This window comes from Pelophylax lessonae (genome assembly GCF_965119305.1).
Source record: "Pelophylax lessonae genome assembly, chromosome: 13".
NCBI lineage: Eukaryota > Metazoa > Chordata > Amphibia > Anura > Ranidae > Pelophylax > Pelophylax lessonae.
Genome location: NC_138780.1, coordinates 128,139,920 through 128,152,621, shown reverse-complemented (window position 1 = coordinate 128,152,621; position 12,702 = coordinate 128,139,920). Strand labels below are relative to the sequence as shown.

The 12,702-nt window shown below is 42.7% G+C and overlaps 1 protein-coding gene across 8 annotated transcripts in view; it reads right to left on the bottom strand.

The window, feature by feature from the left end:
- Positions 1–12,702, bottom strand: part of PCNX1 (pecanex 1) — a 388,730-nt gene that overhangs the window by 18,969 nt on the left and 357,059 nt on the right. For all 8 annotated transcript variants that reach the window (XM_082275578.1, XM_082275580.1, XM_082275581.1 and 5 more), the window contains 5 exons: positions 12,480–12,630; positions 9,879–10,109; positions 4,827–5,101; positions 3,836–4,044; positions 3,002–3,429 (listed from right to left, as the gene is read on the bottom strand). In XM_082275578.1, the coding sequence (XP_082131704.1) occupies positions 3,002–3,429; positions 3,836–4,044; positions 4,827–5,101; positions 9,879–10,109; positions 12,480–12,630 (1,294 nt within the window). The remainder of the gene's footprint in view (positions 1–3,001; positions 3,430–3,835; positions 4,045–4,826; positions 5,102–9,878; positions 10,110–12,479; positions 12,631–12,702) is intronic.

Genomic DNA, 12,702 nt, shown 5'->3' with positions numbered 1-12,702 from the left:
CCCATTTGTGAGGAAACTATGAAGTGGCTGCGTCTGTCAGAGGACGTAGGAGAAAGTTACATTTTTGGAATGCTGGGATTGCTAAAGGTCACATTTGCTTGTGTCCTCAACCAAACTGTCAAAGAATTAAATGGCTGGTGTCATAACTCATCACATATCTAGCAACATGGCAGTTGCAGATTAAACCAAAGCAGCTTTTTTTGGCTGTAAAGGATAGCAGGGTTTAAACCCGATTAAAGTTTCAATAGGAAGCTTAGTGTGCGTTTGCTTCTTCCCCCCCCCTTTTTTTTTTTTAAAGATCTGTACACATACAGTTGTGCTCATAAGTTTACATACCCTGGCAGAATTTATGATTTCGTGGCCATTTTTCAGACAACATAAATGATAACAAAAAAACTTTTCTTTCACTCGTGGATAGTGTTTGGCTGAAGCCATTTATTATCAATCAACTGTGTTTATTCTTTAAATCATAATGACAACAGAAATTACCCAGATTACCCTGATCAAAGGTTTACATACCATGGTGATTTGGGCCTGATAACATGCACACAAGTTGACACAAAGGGGTTTGAATGGCTATTAAAAGGTAACCATCCTCAACTGTGATCTGTTTGCTTGTAAATAGTGTGTGTGTATGAAAGGTCAATGGGTTTCTGGACTCCTGACAGACCCTTGCATCTTTCATCCAGTGCTGCACTGACATTTCTGGATTCTGAGGGGAAAGCAATTGTGAAAGGATCTTCAGGAAAAGGTATTTGAACTGTATAAAAAAGGAAAGGGATATAAAAATATATCCAAGGAATTGAGAATGCCAATCAGCAGTGTTTAAACTATAATCAAGAAGTGGAAAATTAAGGGTTCTGTTGAAACTAAACCACGGTCAGGTAGACAAACTAAAATTTCAGCCACAACTGCCAGGAAAATTGTTCGGGATGCAAAGAAAAACCCACAAATAATCTCAGGTGAAAAACAGGACTCTGAAAACATGTGGTGTGGCTGTTTCAAGATGCACAATAAGGAGGCACTTGAAGAAAGATGGGCTGCATGGTTGAGTCGCCAGAATAAAGCCATTACTACGCAAATGCCACAAAGTATCCCGCTTACAATACGCCAAACAGCACAGAGGCAAGCCTCAAACCTTCTGGCACAAAATCATTTGGAGTGATGAGACCAAAATTGAGCTTTTTTGGCCACAACCATAAACGCTTCATTTGGAGAGGAGTCAACAAGGCCTATGATGAAAGGTAGACCATTCCTACTGTGAAACACGGAGGTGGTTTGCTGATGTTTTGGGGATGTGTGAGCTACAAAAGGCACAGGAAATTTAGTCAGAATTGATGGCAAGATGAATGCAGAATGTGATCAAAAAATACTGGAGGAAAATTTGCATAATTTCCGGAAGCTGTGCATGAGACGTATTTGGACATTCCAACATGACAATGATCCTAAACACAAGGCCAAGTCGACCTGCCATTGGCTACAGCAGAATAAAGTGAAAGCTCTGGAGTGGCCATCTCAGTTTCTTGACCTCGACATTGAGCCACTTTGGGGAGATCTCAAATGTGCAGTTCATGCAAGACAGCCCAAGAATTTACAGGAACTGGAGGGTTTTTGCCAGGAAGAATGGGCAGCTTCACCTTCTGAGAAGATAAAGAGCCTCACCCACAAATACCACAAAAGACTTCAAGCTGTCATTGATGTTAAAGGGGGCAATACACGGTATTAACAACTGGGGTATGTAAATTTTTGATCAGGATCATTTGGGTAGTTTCTGTTGTCATTATGATTTAAAGAGAGTAAACACAGTTGATTGATAATAATGGCTTCAGCCAAACGTTAACCATGAGTGAAAAAAGTTTGTGTTACTCATATTCTCATAAAAATGGCTAAGAAATCATAAATTCTGCCAGGGTATATAAAGTTATGAGCACAACTGTATGTTGAGGTTTGCTTTTCATTTCAATTTTAAACGGAATGGGATGTTTTACAAGGTGAGTGTTTACAAATACTTTAAGATGACATAGATTTTAAAAGAGCAGTCCGATGTTGAGGTACCATAAAACCATCTTAAAACTGAAACTTTTAATAGAGGTGCCCTTGTAATAATCAAGTGTATAACTTTCCTTTCCCCAAACCCAGTGGCCTAAGCGGATTAATGGGGCTATTTTTGGATACTAAAAAAGAGTAACTCACTTTCGTGAGCAAAAAAATAGCAAATTAAAAAAAAAAAAAACAACAGCATATATTATGACAAGCAATATTTTAATTGTGTTGTAAAAAATTACCTTTCCTTTTCAATTTGCAGCGCTGTATTTTTCTGTAAAATTCTATGCAATATGGCAATCTGGAGGAGTTCTGTATGCAGTTGGTGTACAGAACACTCCTGAAATGTAATTTCCTGCTTATGTGATTGGCTTACTGATTTTCCCAGAAGTCTGCATTAAAGCGGTAGTAAAGTATTTTCCATAAGGCAAAATAATGGGTCCCCCTGCAGGTTTAAGTCAAGAAGTACTAGTATGCACTGTATACTAGTGCATTATGACATCTACAAAATGGAGCCCTCCAGCACAGCGCTGTCATGGCTCCCCCTGAGCTTCTATCTTCGCCCAGTCTTTTTGCCTAAATTTCGTATCTCTGGCCGCTCAAATGGCCAGGCCGAGGTGATGTCAGTCCCATGCATGAGCACTAGAGTCCCATCACCGCGGGACACAGAGGGGGCCATAAATGATTCGAACAGTGCATGCTGGCTAGCTTAAAAACTGAATAGTGCATTTTTGCCAACTGTTTCTGTAACCACTGGAATAAGAAAGGGTTGAACAATTGAGGTTATTTTTGCGATTTCTAATCTTAACAAAAAGCTAAAGAAACAAAAACATGCCTATTGCAAAGCAAACACAGCTATCCAGGTTTACTGAGAATTTGGAGCCCCTTCCCTTGCAAAGCTTATTAAATTGAATACAAATTTGGTATCAAGACAAACAAAAAATTAAAGTAGTCTAACCTGCACTCTATATACAACATCTTCTTTTTTGGCTCTTGAATGTGTTGCTGGACTTGAATTTCCACAAGATTGTGTTTCAGTGAGGTTATTTCCTCCTTCCGTTCCCAAAAATCCTACTAACGTGTGTCGCTTGCATGCTGGAATACTCTGACTGGAGCTGCTGGAGGAAGGAAGACCTACCACAACTGATTGGCTTGTGGGGTCTACTTGATTTACCATGGAGAGGCGGGACTGGATGGATGTGGGGAGATTGCGGAGAGAAATCTGACTGGTAGAGGAGCGCCTACAAGGCACAAATCCTGTGTTGGATGTCCGAAGTGACGAATGACGACTGTTGTAGCAATACGATGATTGACTAGCTACGGAGCCACGAGCAGGGGAATGTCTGACAAGGCTTGACTGCATGGAGTGGGAACTGTGGCTGGTTCCTGCAATAATAAAAGTCTTGAATCAAAATACAAGTTTTTTTTTTTTAAAAACACAATACTCTAACAAAAAGATATTCAAACTCCTATCGGGCTAGAGCTCAAGTAGCATTATGTATTTTACTGGCATGTTTGCATAGATGAAATTTCCAACCAAAGTCAGTAAAAAAAAATCTAATGGAATGAAATATAAAATGTTGAGAATGGTTATGTATGCACCTATACTCATTAAAAAAAAAAAAAATTAAAAAAAAAAAAAAAAAGTCTTTTAAGAATAGCTAGTTTTAACAAACTATATATGACCCCATGTCTGTGGTGTATGCTGAGAGTGTTCTGCAGTGGCAAGCTGTTAATGCCGTGTAAGTACATGATCTGCACATACTCTCAGACAATAAAGGATATCCCTTACCTAGTGTTGATGGATGGGGGACTCCTGGAGGTTGAAGGCGTGATGTCTGTACATGTCCTGTAACTCCTGGGATGCCCCCCTGTGATAAACTACTTTGAGTATCATTTGCATTTGAGGGATTGTTACTGTTTATGGAGGTCCCGCCTCCAGCATCAGAGTCTTCAATATTTCCACCACTATTGCACCCTGCACCACAACCTTTTCGTAACCTAGAAAACAGAAAATCAGGTAAACAACGTCAGTTAATACTGCAAAATGAAGTAAAAAGAGAAGTGCACTTTTACAACATATTTTTTTCAGAGGAATGCACAGCAGAACTTAACTACATCAGAAATTGTTTTTTCAGAAATGTCTTTTAAAGACCTTTATGCATTTTGACCTAGTTGTCACACTAGCAATTTCCATGATAAAAACATTATCTACAGGAAAACATGCCCTTTATATTCTAAATTCACTGTGATGCTGGATGAGTGTCTTACACTTTTTCCAAGCAATGCCTTCTAGTAGTGACATGACAGTAAACTGCTTTATTCTCCACATAAGATATTAAACTTCTAAGGCTCCATTCACACTTGGGCGTTTTTGAGCGTTTTTCAGCTCCAAAAACGCAAAAAAAACGTTCCAAAACGCTGAACAAGTAAAACCCCATTCATTTAAATGGCCATGTTCACATCTGAGCGTTTTAACGCCTGAAGCAAAACGCCTGTAGCTGAAAAAAGTACATGAGCCTCTTTTTGGGCTGATTACCAGCGTTTTTGATAGATATCAATGCCTGCCTCCAAATACGCCTGAAAATCGTGGTAAAAATCACGGTAAAAACGTGCGAAAACGCTACGCTCAAGTGTGAATGCAGCCTAAGACATGTTTTCTTTACCACTTCATCAGCCCCAAACAAAACCAAAACGTTTTCATGTCTGTCAAGCTTCAGCATCTGCATACAATATTTATTCTCAGTATTTTTTTTTTTTCTTTAAACACTTCTTGGTAATACCTGTGCCACGTAGACACAATAAAGTTCCTGATATTAGCCACACTAATTGGCCCTCCAAGAATTTCCTTGAGCTGGTCATGGCTGTCAGAGTAGGAAGTGGTTAGTGGGGATACATAAATGGGATATCCAATAGGCTGGTCACAAGATGAATTAATCATGTTCCTGAGAGCCTGTTTAGCATTCTGAATACTTCCTCTTTCTGGGTTGCGGTTCCGAAGGAAAACAAGTTCTTGCTGCTGTCCAGCCCATAAACCTCGAACACACTCCTTGTTTACCTGTCAAGAAAATTAGAGGCAGGGCATTAGAAGGAGTGTGATTTAGCTCTCGACTATATTCCTCAGGCTTTATAACTGTTAAATTTCTAAATCTGAGGTAAATACTGAAAATATTTAATTGGGTACTTAAAGTGTCACTAAACCCACATCATAAAAACCTTTTAACCACTTAAGCCCCGGAGGATTTGGCTGCTCAAAGACCAGGCCCTATTTTGCGATTCGGCACTGCGTGACTTTAACGGACAATTGCACAGTCGTGCGATGCTGTACCCAAATGAAGAAGTAAAAAATATGATTTAAATAGAAAAAAAATGCCAGGACCACAGATCCCAGCAGAGAGCCAGGTCCTTACTCCTAACTAGGCAGAAAAAACAGGTGTCCTACAGCAGGAAGTGATGATACAGTAAAGCCCCGTTATATCGCGGTTAAGTTTTCGCGGTCCCGGTATTTTGCGTTTTTTTTTTTCTATAAGGCCTATTAATAATATTTTACTAATTAAATCATTAAGTATTTTTGTGTTTTCCATTGCTCTTGCTCTGTCTCTCAGTATCTTTTATGTGTTTAAATGTGTTTCTATTGTTTAAAAAGTGTGTTTAAAGACCTAAAAATGCTTTTAAAAGTACAGTGAAAGTTATAAAACATGCCTACAGTGTATTTAAATACAGTATTTCTATTTCACAGATTTTCACTTATTGTGGGTGGGTCCGGAACGTAACCCCCGCGATGGAGGGGGGTTTACTGTATACCCTTTGGGACTTCCCCAGGGGCATAACCAAAAAGGTTTCGGTCTAGTCTTACTCAGAGATGGAGAGCATACGGCCAATGGTCTGAAGAATTGAAGCGATGTCTGTCAGTGGACGAAAGATAAATGGGATTTTTGTACTTAACGTAATATCCATTTCACTTTCGTTCATTGACAGACACAGCGCTCCATAAATCATAACTAGTGGGAGGTTCAAAAGCAGAGCCAAAAGAAAAATGAGGGGTGGGGAAAAAACCCCAAGGCTAAACATAAAAGAGCCTTTAACCAGGACACAGGAGCCTTAACCGGGTCACAGAAGCCACGTCTGAAAAATAAAGGTTTAAAGAAAAAACACCCCTCAAGAGGGAACAGCCTCACAAACAGCAGCCTGCAAACCTTTTCGGCCAAAAGAAGCATCCGCAGATGCCAAAGTATCTACCTTATAGAATTTTGTGAAGGTATACACGGACGACCAAGTGGCCGCCTAGCAAACTGGCGATTTTGAAGCCTGATGACGGAAGACAAGCTTTGTGCTCCTTTCTGGGTACCCCCAAAAGAAATATTTTGCAGATTTCCTTGACGCTCCCCAAAGAAGTCTTCGGGGCCAGAAACCAGCAAAGATAGCAAAGATGCCTCCCCCACCCCAATATGCATGAGGGCAGACCCTCATGCTGAGGGAGTCTTGTCTGCTGGTCCGGGGACGCAAGCTCTAGGCTTACCAGACCAAGGTTGCTTGGAACCTCCTGGGGAAGATTTACAAAATGTATTTCCCTTATTCTCCATCCCAGAAGCACAAAATAATTTTCTATGGGCTGAGGGGGACGGCCCCCGTTTGTGGCGGGGCTCCTTCCCTTTCCTTGACTGTGGTAGGAAGGAACTCTTCCCTGCCGTGATACCCTTAATCATGTCATAAAGGGTAGCCCCAAACAAGCGATCGCCTTGAAAGGGTAAATCAATGAGTGCTTTCTTGGAGGCTTGGTCTGTTGACCAATTCTTAAGCCACAGCAAGCGCCTAATCACCACCGCTGAAACAAAGTTTAGACAACACAAGAACTGTATCCAAAGCTGCATCACAAATAAACTGCAGCCCATGGACCAACTGATCCGCTAAATCAACATGAGCAGCAGGTACCTGCTCACCCCCCAGGCCCTGGCTCAAACGTTTGGCCCATTCAGTTGTGGTCTGAGACATCAGGGCTGAGGCAAAGACTGCCCGCAATGCCGAACCAGTCATAGTAAACATGCTGCGTGCCACAGTCTCCGCTTTGTAAGCCAGGTCCTTAAAGGGGGATTCCTCTACTGGGATCATGGTTGCTTTATTCAACCTGGAAACAAGAGGGTCCACCACTGGTGGACTAGTCTACTTTTCAAAAAGGTAACGTACAGCAAAACATTTGGGGACCACAAAGGGTCATTTTGGTTGTTTCCATTCCTTACAAGAAAACCTGTCAAAATAAGGCACATAAAGAAACACCTTTGGAGTACGAGGTGACTTGTGCGTACCAAACGACACAGCCACGTCCGTGGCTACATCAGCCGCAACCTCCATTTTTAAAGTCTTATGCACTGCAGTGATAAGTGCGTCTACCAGAGCTTTTTCTTTCGCTGTTGCGACCATGGAGGAATCATCCTATCAGATGGATCATGGGGTGTAATATTAAATCCCCCTAGACGGGCCGTGTCCACAGCGGCTATAGGCTCAGAATTAGATGAGACCAACTGAGCAGGGGAAGGCGGGGGGACAGTTCCTCCTGGGCCTTTGTCCACACGCCACTTCCACCTGGGACACTAAGGACTGCAGGACCGCCGTCAGTGCAACCATGGGAATCTGGGGTTTCGAGGAACCTGCCACCTCCATGAGGGGGGTCGGTGGGGGAGATGTGACCCTGAGGCTCCATAAAGGAAAGGAAGACCTTGCAGTACAAAAACGATCTTTTGGCACCACTAAAAGGATCCCCTCAACGCTCAGGGTACCTATCAACAGAGAGAGAGTGAGACAACAGGGACCCCCAAAGATTCACCCTACCGACCGGAGGAGCGCAGAGAATTCGAACCCGGCATCATCATGGATGCTATCCCTGTTCATATGCCCCAGGCACAGGAAGAGGAACTAAGGAGGAAGAGAAGGAGCTTGAGCTTCGCCATATCCCACGAGGCATCAGTTGTCTCCAGCATCTCCCAGACTAAGGGAAAATGGCCCCTGTGACATCATACGGCTACACAAACATGGCCACCAACTGGAGACCAGCAAGGCTAAGGGAAAATAGCCACCATCAGCAACAAACACTGAAGCATGCTGCCAGGATCTTTCCTGCACCCTCTGCAAGGGGACACCCCCCCCCCCTGAAGGTAGGACACACGCTTAAGGCTGTGCACTCTTGCCTGGTCTCTGCACTGGGACTCCCCTGCACTATACCCACACTGCAAACAGCAGGGCATGCACCTAGGGGTCTCTTACACTGGGACCCCTCCCGACTACCGGGGCGGGACACACATTATCCCAGGACCCTTACAGAGTGGGGGGATAGCGGGGGGAGACCCCAGGGGTCTCTGCTGCATTCTCTGCCTTGGGAACCTCAGCAGACTCTAGGTCCAGACAGTGGGAACGGGAGTGGAGGAAGCCCAGCGAGGGATTAAAGGATGGAAGGAGGGAACTTGCAGTCAGGTCCAACCGTCCTTGGAGGTTACCCGCGTCCACCCCAAAGAAAACATCTTGTATTTACACTTCCATGGTGCGGGTAACGATCCAGACAAAACTGCTCGCCACCGAAGTAGAGGAGCTGTCGGCTAAGGGACTGCTGCAACCACCCAAGCCCGGGCGTATGCGACCCTGCGAGACCTTTCACTCGCAGGCCAGCCTCTGTCCGTGAGGCTATGTCGCGGCCCACCTAGCACGCAGCTGCGGTCTGCACACCCTTGCTGGCTGGGCAGACCACTGGATCTACATTATCCAGCCCGTCGCCCAGCAGTTGATTGAAGACCTCCCAAAATAAAACAAAAAGATGTAAGGAAGGAGAAAATTGCTAGGACATGAGATCCCAGCCGGGAGCCTAGGTCCTTGCTCTAATATTACTTGTTACTAAACTACCAGCTGAGGATGGCCCATGGGTGTAGCCAGGTGTTATTTGTTCCGCCTAGTCCTACTCCTGGGGGAGGCAATAGAACCCACTAGTTATGATTTATGGAGTGCTATGTCCATTGATGAACAAAAGAAAAAGATTTGATTTCAAATATATATTTGTATGACAATTTAAAACAGTATATTGATTTTTTTTTCTCTGTATTGCAAAAGCTGTGATTTTTTTCCTCTTTTGGACATGTTACCAGCACCAAAAGCTCTTCCTGCTTATGATTCCCTATAGACAGGCTGGGAAAGATCTGGGCCATGTGACCGCTGTATATCGATTAGGGAAAAGGTACTTCAATTTTTTTCTCTATTAAAATAATTACAGTGGCTTCATCAACATACAGATCTAGAAGGGAGAAATATAAAAACTGTTTAGTACCAGTTTAACAGTAGTTGAAAACCACTAGTCTAACTCAGGGCCAAGCTGTTAGGATTATCCATGACAAAAACTTGGCATTTATAGCCCATTGTACACCAACGGTACTTTGTTTTTTTTAAAAAGTACAGTAAATAAAATGTTGCAATGCACAAAGATTCTTGCTCATTTGAGAACATATGAAAATTATTTGAATTGTTACCATGTTTTTTAAGCAAGACACAATTAAAAGAAAACCGGTGCTGAAAGAATGGGAGCTTCCGCCAATGACCTCCTTATGAAAATGCTAGCTATTGGTTTTGGATGCATCACTTTGAGGCACAGAGTCAGAACAAGTACGTAGGCAGTGAAAGTCAGAATTCCTGATCTGTATACTTTTTCTGGGTCAGGGACTCAATGTGCTTCGGCCATTGGATTAGAAAGAGCCAGAATTATTTTTTCAGAAGGCATTAATCTACTCCTCAAATACATGTTTCAGGCAACTATAGACGGTGATCTCAAGTACTAGAAAAGGAATGGGTGAGGAAACCACCTTAATGACACGAAAACTGAGATAGCGTTTGTTCAACATGATGATCTTATATTCATTGGTTCCATCATCCATGACATGCCGCAGGGCCAGCAGTGAGGGAGAATTTGAGAGAACCGCACTTCTCCATGCTGGGTCGCCTTCATGGGCAATCACTAAATTCTGTTCATGATTCATGATGGCTTCATACAACACTGCAGGGTCATCATACTCATCTGGAGAGGTGAAGTGGTCCTACAACAAAGAAAAATGAAATTACATTACTACACAGGTTCTTCTAAATAATTGTCAAAATCTATACCTCGGGTCTTTGCCTTCAAATCGATGCAATATCTGCAAGAATAACCAATTAAGAAGGAAGCTACCAAATAAAACAGCTTGACAGGATAATAGAACGTCTAGTTAAAACTTTCTGACAGATATTCCTTCACTTATTCTACATGAAAAAGAAAAAAACTTAAAAGGCACAAAACATGAAGATTACAGACCATAGGTTTTTACTTCAAAGCAGAACTCCAGGAATTAAACTTTTTCAAACTTACACTGGTCCAGCTTGATATCTGGGGATGCTGAAAATCACAGTAGTAGTTTGCGGTAGATACAGAGATAGCTGTGATCTTCCAAGTACTGCTTCAGCAGGTCCCCTCTGCGCACTGAACATAGGTCAGCTGTTTGGCACCAATGGCAAGAGAACACGTTTTTTTTTTCTTTTTTCTTAATGCAAGGCATTTTTTCATTGGACAAAGTGATGAGGCTGGGTGGATGAGAACACAATAGCCACCTTGTCTAATCATAGAAAGCTTCGCATTCATTAAATAGAAGGCATCCAATGCTGCTCCCTGTGTTCAGTAAGGAAAGAGGAAGCTATTGGAGTAGCACCTGGAAGATCACCGTTATCAACGTATGTAAAGCAATCTACACTACAGTGATTTTCAGCTTCCCCAGCGCCACTTTGGGTAACGGATAATGATAAAAAAAAACTATACAGGAATTGATTTTGGTGCTGCTCTATCTAAAGCATGTGAATCACAGGTGTGCAGTTCGTTCTGCACTCCTGTGACCCGTTTTCAGGACACAACAGGCTGAAGCTCGCTGTCGGCTGACGTCACAGAGCAGGTCCAGGCTGGGGCAAGATCGCAACAAGAGTTGCTGAGTACCTGAGCTGGCCGCTCCTGCCCCCTCCACAGCCCAGTGCTCCAGTGAGCGCGGGGGTGCAGAACAGACCAGCTCTCTGCTCACAGAGGTTGAGTAAAGCTAAAGGGTGGAGAAATGGGGCAAGCCTGTAGAAATGAGCTGAATTGTCCTGGGTTTGGTTTGAGCTGGGTTCGGCAAACTTTAAAAAAATTCAGATGCCGAACTGGAACCCCACTGAAATCAAAGGAAGGAATCTGTCAAATCAAAAAAATGCCCATTTTCTGGGCTAATAGGCCGGTGAACATTTACCACTGCATACATTCCATTTGACCGGAAGCACACAGACCATTAAATGGTACTCAGACCCTCATGGAGGAAGGAGGTGCTGAGTACCATTTCAGGGCCTAGGGGGAAGTGGTGGTAACAGTGCAACCTGTGGTAGGATCGAACACCTAGTCATCCACCGGAGAGTAAGCTCTATATGACATTTTTTACCACCAAGATTTAAAGTATTAACACTCAATAAGTGAACAGGCTCAGACACATTCCAGGTCTTTTTATTTATTTTTTTGCATAGAGCAAATACTATCTACCTAGATAAGTGTACTGCAAAAAATTGTGGTATTGAGTCTTATACTTGCTATAAAGCTATAGTAGTGGTCTGATACGAACCGCTTATACCTTATGTCTCTGGTCCCTATTTGGGTCTAGGCTTAGTCTGTGATGGTGAGGACTTCAGAGCCTAGAAACCACAGAAATGGACCACTCAACTCACTGCACTCAGCTCCAAAGTCAATACCCAAGAAGAATCCACTGCCCGTAGCAGCATGACAGGGCACAATGAAGAGTCCGATTCCCAAGGTGTTACTACAGTTAAACTCACCCGGATGCACTGCTTTTATTGTTCTAGTAGAAGGTAGTGAAGAATGGACTGAAGAATTCACATTAAAAAAAAAGACGGCCAACCAAGAAATAAAATTCTCTCTAGAGAAGATGAGCTCCATCACCTATGGACACCAGGAAAACAGAGGTCTCACAGAGTGGAGTTATAGGGGGTATTTTCCAAAAGGCTTACCAGTGTCCAATCACCACCTGATGGTAGCAGTGTAAATCCTAGGGTCTACACATGTCCAGCCTGTCCCTGTATTGTACGAACTGGATAGTTATTGAAGTCCCACAACTTTAACCCTTGCTAACCTATAAAACAGAATAGAATGCAGACATACTGCTCCTAGATCACTGACTATTTAGGAGTACAAATTTTTAAAATGTCTGGCAGAGAAATCTTTCCACTGCGTTTTTCTGGTAGATTCCGACACTCTCCTTAGCCGCCACTCATGATTATTTTGCTATAATTTTACTCTATGCAGCTCTGATGGGTACTCTAACTGTTAACAGCACAGAGTAAGAACACTCTTTGAAAGCATTATACAAGGTCAGTAAATAGAATAATTCTGCCCATGTGCATACCTGGTGAAGTTTTAGTGACATCCTGATTCCTGGGACTACCACCTTTCTGAGTAATTCCATGTCTGCAAAAATCCATTCATCACGGATGGAGGAAATGCGGAAATCTCCCTTGAACAAGGCGTGTAGACCATACAGGAATGATTCCAAATTGCTGTAATATAAAATATTTCAAATACATTTAGGACAAGTTTGAATGCCTCTGAGTCAGTAGATAATCTTCTAT